General features: G+C 34.3%; 1 protein-coding gene across 31 annotated transcripts in view; it reads left to right on the plus strand.

Annotated features, from left to right (window-relative positions):
• The window catches only part of SOX6 (SRY-box transcription factor 6), a 692,888-nt gene that overhangs the window by 406,767 nt on the left and 267,604 nt on the right, over positions 1 to 18,517 (plus strand). For 29 of the 31 annotated variants that reach the window (XM_033206912.1, XM_033206899.1, XM_033206900.1 and 26 more), the window contains one exon: positions 5,359 to 5,448. The exons of the other annotated variants lie outside the window; for them this stretch is intronic. In XM_033206912.1, the coding sequence (XP_033062803.1) occupies positions 5,359 to 5,448 (90 nt within the window). The remainder of the gene's footprint in view (positions 1 to 5,358; positions 5,449 to 18,517) is intronic. 31 annotated transcript variants of the gene reach the window in all.

An 18,517-nucleotide genomic window follows, 5' to 3' on the forward strand; every position in this document is an offset into this window, starting at 1 on the left:
TATTGAGTAAACAAAGGAAACAGGTTGCATTTTATACTTAGTAATTTATCTGAAAGAAGAGGAGAGGGTTAATTGTTTTAAAGTTTTGGTCTGTTTGGGGAAGTGAGCCTGCTTTTTCATTGCTAGGCATAAATGCCATTTTTCATCTTTTTGGTAATGGGGGAGGGGTGTTATGGAGGAGTAAAATGAAAAATTAGGACCAGGACAAGATTGGCCACTCCCAGAGGGGAGTGTGGAGCAAAAGGGGAGCTGGCACGAGATTATCCAAAACAGTTGGTGCATTCCTTAATGATCAAGTGCTTGAGAAGTCCAGCTCTTCCTGGCAGAGCATCTGTGTTGATGTTTATATCATTGCCCTGCTGTATGGGAAAGGCATGCTTTCTCTTGCTGCTTGGCTAAATATAGGATGGAATATAGCATTGTATGAGATATTTTAAGATAGCAAAAACATTTAAGAGGTTAAAGGTTTGACTTTTGGATCAAAAAAGATCAGTAATATAACTCATGGTGTTACTTGCAGACTGGATTTTATCTAGAGTTTGTTAGTGATTCGTACTCTTGGTTAGGGAAGTTATTCTAGGTTTGTTTGGTGTAGTCTGAAAAACCCACTCTGCTGTCTTTTCTGTCAGCTTCCCAGCGTGAAGAGCAGGCCTGAAAACAGCCTCTATTTATACCCCCTTGTTCTTATTTGGAAAATCAGTTGTTTCATTGGAGAGAGAGGGAGAGGCGGAGAGAGAGAGAAGAGCATGAGCAGTCGTCAGGGAGTGTGCTTTGTACGTTATAGTGACTTCAAAATAAAACTGGCACATTTTAGTGTCTAATTATTTTTAGTGAGCTTGGAGGGTTTTAATTAAAATTTAAGAGTGCTCTTCAAGCTCTCCAAGTTCCAATTTTATCCCACTGTATTGTGGAGCACTTGCCACTGTGGAAAAATGTACAGTAACTGGCATGTGCAACTCTGTGTTTCCTAATGAAAAATGTGGGATGGATAATCAGTAGGGATATAAATATATTTTGCTGGATTTAATTGTAAACCAAGGTCATGGATACTTTTGATAAGTTATCATTGTTCTTGGATAAATAGAAAAATTTATTACATTTGAAATTTGTGATTCCTATGGTAAAAATAAAAGGAATTGCTTTACCATTTTCTCGAAGTGTTAATAAGCAATAGAAAATCTGCACACAGAGCCAGCCAAAATTGTTTTCCTCACTAAAATATTTTGAAGATTTTTTTATGTCGCTTCTAGTGTTTTAGCATTTCTAAGTTTAAATATAACGAGGTAAAAGTAAAATAAATGTTTGCTTATAGGTAGATTGTTGTAAAGTGCAATAAAGATTTGTCACATTGTCTCTTCCTGTTCCCCATGCTGTAACTTTAATGACAATTTATTTATTTATTTTTAATCTATCTGAAATACCTTTATTTTGTATAATATAGGAGTTAATACTGCTGCAGATTTGTCTAACTAGAAGTAATTCAAATTGTTCCCCAAATGTCTTCATACAGACTAGGAAATCAATATCTCACATACTCTTTCTTTTAATTTTTCTTACATCATAAAATTAATTACTAAGTTAATTAGCAAAAACATTACTCAGCTGTGATAAAGCATTCTTGACTTACCTAGCCTGAAACCTAAGTACTTAGGAAGCAGAAACATTGCTTTGTAATTTATTATGCATGATATTTTAAAAACAAAATAGTTCTGAATTCTATCTTCCTTTTCTCTCAAATTTCTTGAAAGAGAAAAGTTTCAATTTGAAAAGAGAAAGAAAAAACCAGAAACATTGCAAGTGACAATTTATAATACATCAAAACGTTTATATCCTTGCTTAAATTATAGGTGAGAACTGAAGTCCAGCTCTTGATTTTTGATAGTACCCTTTTAATCATTATTATTTATAAAAATTAGAGAAGATAAAGTCCTGCATTTCACTGAATATACATTGGTTAATGGAAACAGATTATTTCAAAGTAAGAGGAATTAATTTTGGCATTTTCTATTTCAATACAACTTTAGCATAATGCTACTTTAGCATTATGACTTACATTTGTTTTTTAAAAATATGTACATATTATGGTGACATTTTTCATGCTGTAATGTTGTAATTCTTTATTCCCATTTCCAAAAAGCATATATTTTCTCTCCTGATTTCAGATGATGACAACTCAAAGACATTAAACTTGGAAGAGTCAAAGTCAGATAATAAATTTACTGGATATTGTTAAATTGTTTTGAGGATGGTGGCAGCATTGTAACTAATTAGTTCATTGTTTTCAAATTAATTTTGTAAAATATATTTATGTGTATAAAATAATCCAAGAGTGTCTTGGGGCTGTTCGGTCTTTTTTTTTATTTGGAATGTTACGTGATTACTGTGTTAAAGCCACTCAATGTGATCTTATTCTTTCCATGTAATGCAAACCGGCCTTCTTTACTTATTTTTACCATTCTGATTTTTGCATTTATGCTAGATCAGAATAGGGCAAAGTCTGATCTGATCAATTGCCTCTATAATACTAGTATCCCATTTATGTAGTTGACAAATGTGGCACAAAGGGAATGGATCCTTACTTTTAAGTTGTACCCATACCTGGATATTGTTTTGAGATAGAAATTTGAAAACATAAATTGTATTTGTAACTTTGCATCTATTAAATATTTTCTCATTTCAAATCAGGAACCTTTTGGTGGTAGCAGTAGTGTCTTCTGCTTATACAGTGCTTAGTAACAATCCACTTCGTTTGGCTTTTTTTCTCTTATTCTACTTGCTTTACATTATTACATGGAGAATGCTTAGCACCAATTGTGGTATGCCGTAGAGGTTTGGCAGTCAGATAATGGGGTAGAATGCAGTCATTTGTCAAGAGACTTTCTTACAGGTCTTCCTGGAATCTCCTAGTCTTGAGATTAAACATTGATAAGCTTGTATGTAGTAACTTTCATTGTCCTATAGATAAAGGCAATCAGTGATTGCTATTAAATATTTTCATGGCTGAAAATGTAGATATGCAAAGGCTGCTTTATTTTTTCCCTCAGTTTCTTCTACTGAAATGGGAACTCATATAGCTAGATTAACTGAGCGTTGCAGTAAGGATTAATTTTTTGATAGGAATGCGAAACGCTTTGAAGTTACCAACCATTTTATTAATGAGTAGCTTTTATATAAAGCTGTGTCCACGTGATTTGATTTATATTTGAAATGTGTATTCCTGTTGTTCATATAGCTCTCTTTTTCTCCCATGAAGTTTTAGCATTCTTTTCTTGGAGCTCTAAAAGATTTCAGGTCTATTTATAGAAATGAGAGACATATTTTAGCCTGTTTTACATCCTAACATGCATTTAATCCTAGTTTATGGACTTGCTCTGAATTTGTTATTATTACAACTAAATTGGGCTTTTATCTTTGACTACTATAATATATGCTCTCAACTCAAACTTTAGCTAAAAAAGTTATGCTTTTGTAATTGTATCAGTAATTATTAACTTAGTGCACTGATACAACGTATGAAAGGGTAGTAGAACAAAATTGGGTAGGATATGAAAATAAAACCTTTTGTTGGCTATTCTTATCCGTAATCTAATGTTATATCAATCTCTCTCAGCAATTCAAACCTGATTTGAGAAAAAGTAATCTGTGACAGGCATGGATTTGAAGAATTGCTTCCTAAGTCTTAACTTAGTATTATCATTTGTATGACTTTAGCATAAAAACAAAATAGGTATAGAACAAAACATATATCTTGTTTCTGAATTTGAATAAAAAATAGTAAGAGGCTACTTCAGCAATTAAATACAACCTGAATATATGCATATGCATGTAGGCCCCATTGGAACATCACTCAGAATCTAATTTTGAAGCACAGTAGTAGATCATTTGTTGAAAACTGAGAAAATAATAGGAAATAATGGAATAAAGAAAGAAGGAAGGTAGGAAGGAAGGAAAAGGGGAGGGAAGAAGTAAGGGAATGGGCAAGGAGCTTTCATTAATAAAATTAAGCTGACTTCTATTTAGAAAGAACTTTTAGCTCTGTGATAGCCATTTCGGATGGTTGTTCTTCATCAGCCATTTTCACAACACGCTGATCTGGATTCTATCCCTTCCTTGATTGATTGATCGTGTCACAGACAAATGTTAATTGTTTTTTCACCAATACTTTCTAACCATGCAGTGGTCTTCTCATCTCAGCCAGGGCTCACTGTCTTTTTCTGAAGCTTATCTAGCTTCTAAGGCCGCTTAGATCCATCTTGACCTTACTGTCATTCTGAAAAATTCAAGGAGGATTTAGAAGCTGGAGAAAAAAAAAAGAAAGGGAAAATACTAAAGAGATAGGTGCTGATATGAGAGAGAAAAGGCATTTAGAATTGGAGTAAATGTTTTAAATATAATTTTAAAAGGAAGTTATCAGAATTTTGACACTTGGAATGTTCAAGTTTTATGGGAGTATGCTTTGCACTAAGGATTTAGTATTTAAATCTGCATTCTCTTGGAAACATGATCTATTTGTTAAGATTTGAGGCTTAAAAGATACAAATAGTTGTAAGCAGTAGCACCAGTTGCAAATCCATTTGCATAGAGAGCAGAAATAACTCATTGAGAAAAATTTGATAATTATCAGAACCTTCTAAAGTTTGGATTTCTGTAATCTTTATGAATCTTGATAAAAACAAGTGTAATTACTCCCTGTATTCTAGTAAGCTATTTAGAAATACAGTAGGGCAAATAATAAATGGTATTTATACAGGTATTTATTTAATACAAATATGTATTGGTTTTTACATAAGAGAAACGTTTTAGCAGTTTTTATTACTAGGGGTCAGAGAACATCTTAATTTCATTTTCTTCTTGTTTTGCTCTCATTGGATATTTTACAAAAGTTAGATTTATTTTTTAAGAACTAAGTGGTTTCAGATTGGCCTCTTCTCTCCTGAATATCTGTTATTGTTTCTTGCACAGCACATACATTTTGCTTGGACTTAAAAAAAATTGCCTGGATTAAAAGGAGTATCTAATGTTAAACTCATAGGAAAGAGCCCTCTTTTCTGTACTATCAATCTAAGAAATGACAAATGTGAATTGAATATTAATCGAATTATAATACTAAAATAGATTATTGAACATTATCTTTTCTCTCCTAGATGATAGTTTAAATAATTATCTGGTGAAAATAAACTTTATGGTGGTATTTTATAATACATATTATAGAATAATGTAATTTTCTGTATCCTGGGGTTCAAGCTACAGCAACAAAAAACAGCTTTGTGCATTCTTAAATGAAAATTTCCCCATAAACTGACTTTCTGAATTTGTAATAAATATATATTTTTAATCCTTACTTTTGTATTTTAATAGATTCCTCCTGCATGGAAAAACTACTTTCAAAAGATTGGAAGGAAAAAATGGAAAGACTAAATACCAGTGAACTTCTTGGAGAAATTAAAGGTACAACATAAAATATATTGAACATGTCAATGCAGTGATGTTATTTTGTGTAACAATGCATTTGCTGATCTTCTGTACCATAACACTAAATCTTACATCTAACATTTGATTGTTCATGAGAGGGTAAGTGTATTATACGTTTCTGAGCTGTTATTCCTTGCAATGTTTACAAACTGAAAAATTTCTCCCCTTTTTGTATTAGTCTATAAACATATAACTTATGGGATATGCTGCCTCATTAATTTACTTCACAAAAAAGTATAAAAACCTTATGTCAAAAGATGAGCAAATTAAGCTAAAGATAGTCTTAGTTTTTCCTCTTAAAATTATAATAATAGCTTAATTTATGAATCCAAATTATTTTGAATTTCTTCTAATCAAAATGGGTTGCCTGTAGCACCTTTAAAAATGTTTCTAGAATGTGCTGTACATAATGGTTTATTGGGGGATTCTGAAGCCTGTTTACCTTGGTTCAAATCCTGGCTCTGTCACTGGATGAGTACTTTGGACAAGCCACTGAACCTTTTTTTCTTTTCTTTCTTTTCTTTTTTTTTTGAGATGGAGACTCTGTTGCCAGGCTGGAGTGCAGTGGCGCGATCTCAACTCACTGCAACCTCTGCCTCCCAGGTTCAAGTGATTCTCCTGCCTCAGGCCCCTGAGTAGCTGGGACTACAGGCATGTGCCACCATGCCCAGTTAATTTTTGTATTTTTAGTAGAGAGGGGTTTCACCAGGCTGACCAGGATGTTCTCGATCTCTTGACCTCGTGATCTGCCTGTCTTGGCCTCCCAAACTGCTGGGATTAGGTGTGAGTCATTGCACCCGGCCTTTTTCATGTTTTATAACCCTCATCTCTAAAATGAGGATAATACAAGTACTTCCTTCATAGGCTAATTAAGAGAGTTAATATATGTATAGTTCTTAGAACAATACCTGGCACTTAAGAAAGTACTCATGAGTTTAAGTTTGGTGGTTATTATTAATATATACAAAGGATCCTATGTTGATTAAGCTCAAATTTCATTAGGTTTAGCATTTCATGGTCTCTGACTCAGATGAGAATAAATATCTTTACTTTTGAATATATGTGATTGATGTTATTATTCTTAGACATGTTAAGAAGTGAACTATCCCAATCCATTCAGATAGTAAGTTACCTTATCAATCGAGAGTTATACTTTTTGCCTACTAACGAAACTCTTGCTAATTCATTTATGGAGAAGAAGTGCTGTATATATATATATATATTTTTTTCATTGTGAATGAAATTTGTGATCACTCATTAACTCTGGCAATCCTTACAGACAGTCATCACTGTGACTGGCACTAACAATTTGGGTACTTAGTTACGTTAGTTTTCTGAATTTATCAAACAACTTTAGTTGAATCTTCCTATTGGTCGTGGATAATATCTGAGTTAAGATGAAAATTTGATAATAATTATCTAATGTAAATGTTATTTTGAATTTACTACAGAAAATTTCCTAGTTTTCAGGTATGTCATTTTCAACTCAAATGAAGAGAAAAGGAAGTCATCTTTCTTCCCAGCAAATAATTAATAAATCATTGCATTAACTAAAATTGTATATCACAACCAGTGGAAATTGGATATTATTTTGAGTTCCCCTACTTCTGTTTTGTACTCATAAAGGCCATTTGCTGTTTTGGAAAAAAAGAAACTCAACTTATTGATGGATACAAAGAAAGTCATTAGTGACATATTCTCTATCCAGCTGCAATAACATGGTGTTTGCTACTTTGCACGTCATTCTGTGTTTTCTTCCCTTTCCAAAGTCATTCCTTTTTATAACAGTGAGAACAGAAATGGTTTGTACAAAGGCAGGCTTTTTCCAGCATGAATGATGAGGGTCCTGCTTTCTGTTAGTAATGTGAAAACTAACATTTTGTTATGTTATAATTCAACATGGAGTTATTGTACTTCAGGGTATATTTTCTCCCCCACTTTCCATCTTTCTTTATATTTAATTCTAATTTTGAATTCAAAATTTTAAAAATGTACTACTCTTGGATACTTGAAATGTATAAATCACAAAAGTGAATCACATGAAAAATTAATCTTTTCAAAATCTTTAACCTTTTTTTTCTGGATTCTTTGTGGTATGTGAACTTTCATTTGTGTTATTCTGAGTTTCTTATGGGCATAAAATATAAGATTCTTATTAAATTTATCTTTATTCTACATTATAATCTCTTCATACATACTAATATCTTCTACAGAAAATGTACCAATAAAAATTAATTTAAAAATGAAAAAAATCAGTTAAAGTAGTATTTAAATAGTTTGAATAAACCACTGCCAAAACTCAACATACATTTTTATTCTGGTGGAAACCAGGCCAATTATTATCCACCTAAATTACTTCTCATTATCCTGAAATTTTAAAATGACCTAAATTATGTCTTTGAGGAATACATACAATCATGGGTTATGTATTTAATATTATATCTCAAGCATTATGTATTTTTGATAGCTCTTATATTTTTCTGATTGCAAAATTCATATGTATTTATTTGTAAGAAACATAGAAGAAAACATAAAGGTAGTGAAACTGTCTTTTAATTCTACCTGTATCTTATTGTGTATTCTTTCCATTTTAAATTATGCATACTTCTGTTAATTTTCCCCATAAAATTAGAATCATCCATTATAATTTTTTGTAATCTATTTTCCCCACTTAATGATATATTATGAATTTTCCTGAGATTGAGTTATCTTCTAAAATATTATTTTTGTTGGCAGAAAGTATTGCATGAAGTGAGGTTTCCATAATGTAACTGGGCCTTTTCTTCAACATTTGTTTTTATTGTTTGTTGGTACAAAGAGCACGTATCTTGAAAACAGGTAACATTTTTATTAAGACTTACGAACTTATTAGTGGTTATTTAGGTTATATTCTTAAAAGTGAAATTCCTGGGTCAAAGAGTTTGTTCTTTTTTTATTTTTTAATACTTTAAGTTCTAGGGTACATGTGCACAATGTGCAGGTTTGTTACATATGTATACATGTGCCATGTTGGTGTGCTGTACCCATCAACTCGTCAGCACCCATCAATTCGTCATTTACATCAGGTGTAACTCCCAATGCCATCCCTCCCTCCTCCTCCCTCCCCACAATAGGCCCTGGTGTGTGATGTTTCCCTTCCCATGTCCAAGTGATCTCATTGTTCAATTCCCACCTATGAGTGAGAACATGTGGTGTTTGGTTTTCTGTTCTTGCGATAGTTTGCTGAAAATTATGCTTTCCAGCTGCATCCATGTCCCTACAAAGGATAAGAACTCATCCTTTTTTGTGGCTGCATAGTATTCCATGGTGTATATGTGCCACATTTTCTTAATCCAGTCTGTCACTGACGGACATTTGGGCTGGTTCCAAGTCTTTACTGTTGTGAATAGTGCCGCAGTAAACATACGTGTGCATGTGTCTTTATAGCACCATGATTTATAATCCTTTGGGTATATACCCAGTAATGGGATGGCTGGGTCATATGGTACATTTAGTTCTAGATCCTTCAGGAATTGCCATATCGTTTTTCACAATGGTTGAACTAGTTTACAATCCCACCAACAGTGTAAAAGTGTTCCTGTTTCTCCACATCCTCTCCAGCACCTGTTGTTTCCTGACTTTTTAATGATTGCCATTCTAACTGGTGTGAGATGGTATCTCATTGTGGTTTTGATTTGCATTTCTCTGATGGCCAGTGATGATGAGCATTTTTTTCATGTGTCTGTTGACTGTATGAATATCTTCTTTTGAGAAATGTCTGTTCATATGCTTTGCCCACTTTTTGAAGTGGTTGTTTGTTTTTTTCTTGTAAATTTGTTTGAGTTCTTTGTAGGTTCTGGATATTAGCCCTTTGTCTGATGAGTAGGTTGCAAAATTTTCTCCCATTCTGTAGGTTGCCTATTCACTCTGATGGTAGTTTCTTTTGCTGTGCAGAAGCTCTTTAGTTTAATTAGAACCCATTTGTCAATTTTGGCTTTTGTTGCCGTTGCTTTTGGTGTTTTAGACATGAAGTCCTTGCCCATGCCTATGTCCTGAATGGTATTACCTAGGTTTTCTTCTAGGGTTTTTATGATATTGGGTCTAACATTTAAGTCTCTAATCCATCTTGAATTAATTTTCATATAAGGAGTAAGGAAAGGATCCAGTTTCAGCTTTCTACTTATGGCTAGCCAATTTTCCCAGCACCATTTATTAAATAGGGAATCCTTTCCCCATTTCTTGTTTTTCTCAGGTTTGTCAGAGATCAGATGGCTGTAGATGTGTGGTATTATTTCTGAGGGCTCTGTTCTGTTCCATTCATCTATATCTGTTTTGGTACCAGTACCATGCTGTTTTGGTTACTGTAGCCTAGTAATATAGTTTGAAGTCAGGTAGCGTGATGCCTCCAGCTTTGTTCTTTTGACTTAGGATTGTCTTGGCAATGCGGGCTCTTTTTTGGTTCCATATGAACTTTAAAGCAGTTTTTTCCAATTCTGTGAAGAAAATGATTGGTAGCTTGATGGGGATGGCATTGAATCTATAAATTACCTTGGGCAGTTTGGCTATTTTCACAATATTGATTCTTCCTACCCATGAGCATGGTATGTTCTTCCATTTGTTTGTATCCTCTTTTATTTCACTGAGCAGTGGTTTGTAGTTCTCCTTGAAGAGGTCCTTTACATCCCTTGTAAGTTGGATTCCTAGGTATTTTATTCTCTTTGAAGCTATTGTGAATGGGAGTTCATTCATGATTTGGCTGTCTGTTTTTCTATTACTGGTGTATAAGAATGCTTGTGATTTTTGCACATTGGTTTTGCATCCTGAGACTTTGCTGAAGTTGCTTATCAGCTTAAGGAGATTTTGGGCTGAGATGATGGGGTTTTCTAAATATACAATCATGTCATCTGCAAACAGGGACAATTTGACTTCTTTTCCTAACTTCTTTTTAAAAAGACTTTTGATTCATATTGCCAGTTACCCTTCAGGAAGAGTATAGTATTTCGTGCTCTCACCAGTAGTATCTGCGTTTTTATTCTCTTTCCCTGAATAACAAGTATTATTAATTTAAATTTTCTTGCCATTTTTATAAGGGAAAAACATATCATTGTTGTTTTAGTGAGTTTTTTTTAACTATTAGTGAGAATGAGGTGTTTTATCTTCCTTTATTTGCAATTGAATATCTCTTCCTTTGTGAACTGCATATTTATGTTGGTTGCCCATTTTTCCTTTAAAAAACTTGTCCAGTTCTCAATATTTTCTAAGAACTCTTAATATATGTTTTAATAGTATTAAACTTTATTTGTGATATATGTTGCATTTTGTCATTTGTTTTATTTTCTGGTTTTGTTGTCAGTCTTTCCATCCCTTTTTTAATGCTTTTTTCTATAGGGGGTTTGTTTAGAAAGGCTTCCTCATCCTGAAATTGAACAATATTCTGCTATATTTTCATCCAATTAGTTGGCTATATTTTTAAACACTTAACTATATAATACATCTTAAATATGTTTTGATGAATAATGTCAACTAGAAATATAACTTAATTTTATTCTCAAGTAGTTAACCAAATATCTGTACTGTTTATTAAATAATCTATCTTACCTCCTCTGGCTTGAAATAACATCTTTTATTACACTCTGATTACATATTTGGAACCATTTATCAGATTTTGGTTCTATTCCATTGATTTTTCCATCTAAACTTTTATTAGTACTATGTTATATTAATCACTGTAACTTTAGTATCCTTCAAAAGCAAGTATTGCAAGACTACACTCATAATTTTTCTTTAAGGTGCTTCCATACTTCTTTAAAGTTTATCTTTAGTTTATTTTATCAAGTTGTTAATTAAAATTCCAAAGTGATTTTTTTTTTTTTTTTTTTTTTTTTTTTTTTTTTTTTTTTTTTCTTTTTTTTTTTTTATTATACTTTAAGTTCTAGGGTACATGTGCATGACGTTTATATCATGTATAACTCCCCAATGCAATCCCTCCCTCCTCCCCCCTCCCCATGATAGGCCCCAGTGTGTGATGTTCCCCTTCCCGAGTCCAAGTGATCTCATTGTTCAGTTCCCACCTATGAGTGAGAACATGCGGTGTTTGGTTTTCTCTTCTTGTGATAGTTTGCTAAGAATGATGGATTCCAGCTGCATCCATGTCCCTACAAAGGACGCAAACTCATCCTTTTTTATGGCTGCATAGTATTCCATGGTGTATATGTGCCACATTTTCTTAATCCAGTCTGTCACAGATGGACATTTGGGTTGATACCAAGTCTTTGCTATTGTGAATAGTGCCGCAATAAACATACGTGTGCATGTGTCTTGTATTTTTTAAAAGATTATATTACATTTATTTGAAATGGTAGGATGAACTGACATCTTTATACTATTGAATTGCTGCATTCAAAGTCATTTATTCAGTTATTTTATGTCTCTCAATAATATTTTGTCTTTAAAATACAGATTCTACACATTTCCTTTGATGTTTTCTTAATAATATTTAATATTTTTGCTTAGTCTTGTGAATGAGATGTTTTTCATTCTATTTTCCTTTTGTTATATTTAGGGATACTATTGAATTTTGCTGTTTAATTTTGTAACTTCCCTCTATTGAACTTTTAGCTGTAGTCATATTTCAGTAGATATGTTTTCTCCTCCTTTTTGATAGTTATATGTCTCTTTGCTACCCACTCCCACCCACCCTTCATACGTTCATTGCCTTGAATGCCAAGAATAATATTAAGTAATAGAGAGGTAATAGCAGATATTTCAGTGTAGTTTTTAATTTATGGAGTTGTTTTTAATATTTCATATTAAGCATTCTATTGACTATTGATTTAAAATATTCATTTGAAGATATCCTTCTAGTCTACTAGGAGTTTGGTCTTTTATGATAACTTGCATTTTATTTCATGGAATATCTTATTAGGTTTTGTTTTTCAAATTTGTCATTGAAATAAACCCTGATGAGTCATGGTATAGTCTTGTTTAAATGTACTGCGTCATTTTATTTGCTCATATTATAGTTGTTACAGTTATTTTTACAACTGTAATTATAAATTGATTAGAGTTTTCCATGTTTATATTACTTTTGTTAATTTTTTAGTACCAATGTTCATAGTTGAACTGAAAAACTTTTACTCTTTTTCTTGGTTATGTAAAATATTGAATAAATAACATGAGCTACTTATTCCTTGAAATTCTGAAAAATATTCTCATAAAATATCTAAGCCTAAAATTTTCTTTGGAAATTTTTTTTTAACATTTTCTACTTCTCTTTTAAGTCAGTTTTGCCATAAAATATTTTTCCTAAATATTTTTAATGAGAAGAAATTCTTAGAGAATTGTATATCTCATGAGATTTTCAAATCTCATTGACTTGATATACACATCTTATTTTTAGTTCTTCCATTTATTTGCTGTTATAGATCCCACTTTTAATTTTGCATATTTGTTTTCTCTTTTTTGTTTTTCAATTTTACTTGCTAGTGGTTTTTCTATTTATTGCTCCACCTCCCCCAGTAATCCAGTTTTTGGATTTGTCAATTCTGCTGCTTTTCAATATGCCAATTAATTCATTTTGCTTTTACCCTTATTGTCTCTCCTTTCCTATTATTCTTATGCTTTTTCTTTTGTTTGTTTTTTGATATCTTTTAACTTGAATACTTAACAAATTTTTATTTAATGATAATGGTACTTTTGGCTATGAATATATTTCTAGAAATAGCTTTATTCATCCAATAAGTTTGTGCTTTTAGAACTTTGTCATTATTTTCGGCCGGGCGCGGTGGCTCAAGCCTGTAATCCCAGCACTTTGGGAGGCCGAGACGGGCGGATCACGAGGTCAGGAGATCGAGACCATCCTGGCTAATACGGTGAAACCCCGTCTCTACTAAAAATACAAAAACTAGCCGGGCGAGGTGGCGGGCGCCTGTAGTCCCAGCTACTTGGGAGGCTGAGGCAGGAGAATGGCGGAAACCCAGGAGGCGGAGCTTGCAGTGAGCTGAGATCCGGCCACTGCACTCCAGTCCGGGCGACAGAGCGAGACTCCGCCTCAAAAAAAAAAAAAAAAAAAAAAAAAAAAAAAAAAGAACTTTGTCATTATTTTCTAAATATTCAACATTTGTATTATTTTCTAGCTGATCTGTGTTTATATATCATTCTTAACTGCACATATTCTTTTTTTTTTCTTTTATTTTTATTTTTTATTATAATTTAAGTTCTAGGGTACATGTGCATAACGTGCAGGTTTGTTACATATGTATACTTGTGCCATGTTGGTGTGCTGCACCCATCAACTCGTCAGCACCCATCAATTCGTCATTTATATCAGGTATAACTCCCAATGCAATCCCTCCCCTCCCCCCTCCCCATGATAGGCCCCGATGTGTGATGTTCCCCTTCCCGAGTCCAAGTGATCTCATTGTTCAGTTCCCACCTATGAGTGAGAACATGTGGTGTTTGGTTTTCTGTTCTTGTGATAGTTTGCTAAGAATGATGGTTTCTAGCTGCATCCATGTCTCTACAAAGGACACAAACTCATCCTTTTTTATGGCTGCATAATATTCCATGGTGTATATGTGCCACATTTTCTTAATCCAGTCTGTCACAGATGGACATTTGGGTTGATTCCAAGTCTTTGCTATTGTGAATAGTGCCGCAATAAACATACGTGTGCATGTGTCTTTATAGCACCATGATTTATAATCCTTGGGTATATACCCAGTTGTGGGATGGCTGGGTCATATGGTACATTTAGTTCTAGATCCTTGAGGAATTGCCATACTGTTTTCCATAATGGTTGAACTAGTTTACAATCCCACCAACAGTGTAAAAGTGTTCCTGTTTCTCCACATCCACTCCAGCACCTGTTGTTTCCTGACTTTTTAATGATTGCCATTCTAACTGGTGTGAGATGGTATCTCATTGTGGTTTTGATTTGCATTTCTCTGATGGCCAGTGATGATGAGCATTTTTTCATGTGTCTGTTGGCGGTATGAATGTCTTCTTTTGAGAAATGTCTCTTCATATCCTTTGCCCACTTTTTGAAGTGGTTGTTTGTTTTTTTCTTGTAAATTTGTTTCAGTTCTTTGTAGGTTCTGGATATTAGCCCTTTGTCTGATGAGTAGGTTGCAAAAATTTTCTCCCATTCTGTAGGTTGCCTGTTCACTCTGATGGTAGTTTCTTTTGCTGTGCAGAAGCTCTTTAGTTTAATTAGATCCCACTTGTCAATTTTTGCTTTTGTTGCCGTTGCTTTTGGTGTTTTAGACATGAAGTCCTTGCCCATGCCTATGTCCTGAATGGTATTACCTAGGTTTTCTTCTAGGGTTTTTATGGTATTAGGTCTAACATTTAAGTCTCTAATCCATCTTGAATTAATTTTCATATAAGGAGTAAGGAAAGGATCCAGATTCAGCTTTCTACTTATGGCTAGCCAATTTTCCCAGCACCATTTATTAAATAGGGAATCGTTTCCCCATTTCTTGTTTCTCTCAGGTTTGTCAAAGATCAGATGGCTGTAGATGTGTGGTATTATTTCTGAGGACTCTGTTCTGTTCCATTGGTCTATATCTCTGTTTTGGTACCAGTACCATGCTGTTTTGGTGACTGTAGCCTTGTAGTATAGTTTGAAGTCAGGTAGCGTGATGCCTCCAGTTTTGTTCTTTTGACTTAGGATTGTCTTGGCAATGTGGGCTCTTTTTTGGTTCCATATGAACTTTAAAGCAGTTTTTTCCAATTCTGTGAAGAAAATGATTGGTAGCTTGATGGGGATGGCATTGAATCTATAAATCACCTTGGGCAGTATGGCCATTTTCACGATATTGATTCTTCCTATCCATGAGCATAGTATGTTCTGACATTTGTTTGTGTCCTCTTTTATTTCACTGAGCAGTGGTTTGTAGTTCTCCTTGAAGAGGTCCTTTACATCCCTTGTAAGTTGGATTCCTAGGTATTTTATTCTCTTTGAAGCAATTGTGAATGGAAGTTCATTCCTGATTTGGCTCTCTGCTTGTCTGTTACTGGTGTATAAGAATGCTTGTGATTTTTGCACATTAATTTTGTATCCTGAGACTTTGCTGAAGTTGTTTATCAGCGTAAGGAGATTTTGGGCTGAGACAATGGGGTTTTCTAGATATACAATCATGTCATCTGCAAACAGGGACAATTTGACTTCTTGTTTTCCTAACTGGATACCCTTGATTTCTTTCTCTTGCCTGATTGCCCTAGCCAGAACTTCCAACACTATGTTGAATAGGAGTGGTGAGAGAGGGCATCCCTGTCTTGTGCCAGTTTTCAAAGGGAATTTTTCCAGTTTTTGCCCATTCAGTATGATATTGGCTGTGGGTTTGTCATAAATAGCTCTTATTATTTTGAGGTACGTTCCATCAATACCAAATTTATTGAGCCTTTTTAGCATGAAGGGCTGTTGATATTTGTCAAAAGCCTTTTCTGCATCTATTGAGATAATCATGTGGTTCTTGTCTTTGGTTCTGTTTATATGCTGGGTTACATTTATTGATTTGCGAATGTTGAACCAGCCTTGCATCCCAGGGATGAAGCCCACTTGATCATGGTGGATAAGCTTTTTGATGTGCTGCTGGATCCGGTTTGCCAGTATTTTATTGAGGATTTTTGCATCGATGTTCATCAGGGATATTGGTCTAAAATTCTCTTTTTTTGTTGTGTCTCTGCCAGGCTTTGGTATCAGGATGATGTTGGCCTCATAAAATGAGTAAGGGAGGATTCCCTCTTTTTCTATTGATTGGAATAGTTTCAGAAGGAATGGTACCAGCTCCTCTTTGTACCTCTGGTAGAATTCAGCTGTGAATCCATCTGGTCCTGGACTTTTTTTGGTTGGTAGGCTATTAATTATTGCCTCAATTTCAGAGCCTACTATTGGTCTATTCAGGGATTCAACTTCTTCCTGGTTTAGTCTTGGAAGAGTGTAAGTGTCCAAAAAATTATCCATTTCCTCTAGATTTTCTAGTTGATTTGCGTAGAGGTGTTTTATGGGATTCTCTGATGGTAGTTTGTATTTCTGTGGGGTCAGTGGTGATATCCCCTTTATCATTTTTATTGCGTCTATTTGATTCTTCTCTCTTTTCTTCTTTATTAGTCTTGCTAGCGGTCGATCAATTTTGTTGATCTTTTCAAAAAACCAACTCCTGGATTCACTGATTTTTTTGGAGGGTTTTTGTGTCTCTATCTCCTTCAGTTCTGGTCTGATCTTAGTTATTTCTTGCCTTCTGCTAGCTTTTGAATGTGTTTGCTCTTGCTTCTCCAGTTCTTTTAATTGTGATGTTAAAGTGTCAATTTTAGATCTTTCCAGCTTTCTCTTGTGGGCATTTAGTGCTATAAATTTCCCTCTACACACTGCTTGAAATGTGTCCCAGAGATTCTGGTATGTGGTATCTTTGTTCTCATTGGTTTCAAAGAACATCTTTATTTCTGCCTTCATTTCGTTATGTACCCAGTAGTCATTCAGGATTGGGTTGTTCAGTTTCCATGTAGTTGAGCGGGTTTCATTGAATTTCTTAGTCCTGAGTTCTCGTTTGATTGCACTGTGGTCTGAGAGACAGTTTGTTATAATTTCTGTTCTTGTACATTTGCTGAGGAGTGCTTTACTTCCAATTATGTGGTCAATTTTGGAATAAGTGTGATGTGGTGCTGAGAAGAATGTATAATCTGTTGATTTGGGGTGGAGAGTTCTATAGATGTCTATTAGGTCCGCTTGGTGCAGAGATGAGTTCAATTCCTGGATATCCTTGTTAACTTTCTGTCTCGTTGATCTGTCTAATATTGACAGTGGAGTGTTGAAGTCTCCCATTATTATTGTATGGGAGTCTAAGTCTCTTTTTAAGTCTCTAAGGACTTGCTTTATGAATTTGGGTGCTCCTGTATTGGGTGCATATATATTTAGGATAGTTAGCTCTTCCTGTTGAATTGATCCCTTTACCATTATGTAATGGCCTTCTTTGTCTCTTTTGATCTTTGATGGTTTAAAGTCTATTTTATCAGAGACTAGGATTGCAACCCCTGCTTTTTTTTTGTTCTCCATTTGCTTGGTAGATCTTCCTCCATCCCTTTATTTTGAGCCTATGTATGTCTCTGCATGTGAGATGGGTCTCCTGAATACAGCAGACTGATGGGTCTTGACTCTTTATCCAGTTTGCCAGTCTATGTCTTTTAATTGGAGCATTTAGTCCATTTACATTTAAGGTTAATATTGTTATGTGTGAACTTGATCCTGCCATTATGATATTAACTGGTTATTTTGCTCGTTAGTTGATGCAGTTTCTTCCTAGCCTCGATGGTTTTTACATTTTGGCATGTTTTTGCAATGTCTGGTACCGGTTGTTCCTTTCCATGTTTAGGGCTTCCTTCAGGGTCTCTTGTAATGCAGGCCTGGTGGTGACAAAATCTCTAAGCATTTGCTTATCTGTAAAGGATTTTATTTCTCCTTCACTTATGAAACTTAGTTTGGCTGGATATGAAATTCTGGGTTTAAAATTCTTTTCTTTAAGAATGTTGAATATTGGCTCCCACTCTCTTCTGGCTTGTAGAGTTTCTGCCGAGAGGTCTGCTGTTAGTCTGATGGGCTTCCCTTTGTGGGTAACCTGACCTTTCTCTCTGGCTGCCCTTAAGATTTTTTCCTTCATTTCAACTTTGGTGAATCTGGCAATTATGTGTCTTGGAGTTGCTCTTCTCGAGGAGTTTCTTTGTGGTGTTCTCTGTATTTCCTGAATTTGAATGTTGGCCTGCCCTAGTAGGTTGGGGAAGTTCTCCTGGATGATATCCTGAAGAGTGTTTTTCAACTTGGTTCCATTTTCCCCCTCACTTTCAGGCACGCCAATCAGACGTAGATTTGGTCTTTTTACATAATCCCATACTTCTTGCAGGCTTTGTTCATTTCTTTTTCTTCTTTTTTCTTTTGGCCTCTCTTCTCACTTCATTTCATTCATTTGATCCTCAATCGCTGATACTCTTTCTTCCAGTTGATGGAGTCGGTTACTGAAGCTTGTGGATTTGTCACGTATTTCTCGTGTCATGGTTTTCATCTCTGTCATTT

This window comes from Trachypithecus francoisi, unplaced genomic scaffold (assembly GCF_009764315.1).
Source record: "Trachypithecus francoisi isolate TF-2019V2 unplaced genomic scaffold, Tfra_2.0 Lachesis_group8, whole genome shotgun sequence".
NCBI classification, from domain to species: Eukaryota; Metazoa; Chordata; class Mammalia; order Primates; family Cercopithecidae; genus Trachypithecus; species Trachypithecus francoisi.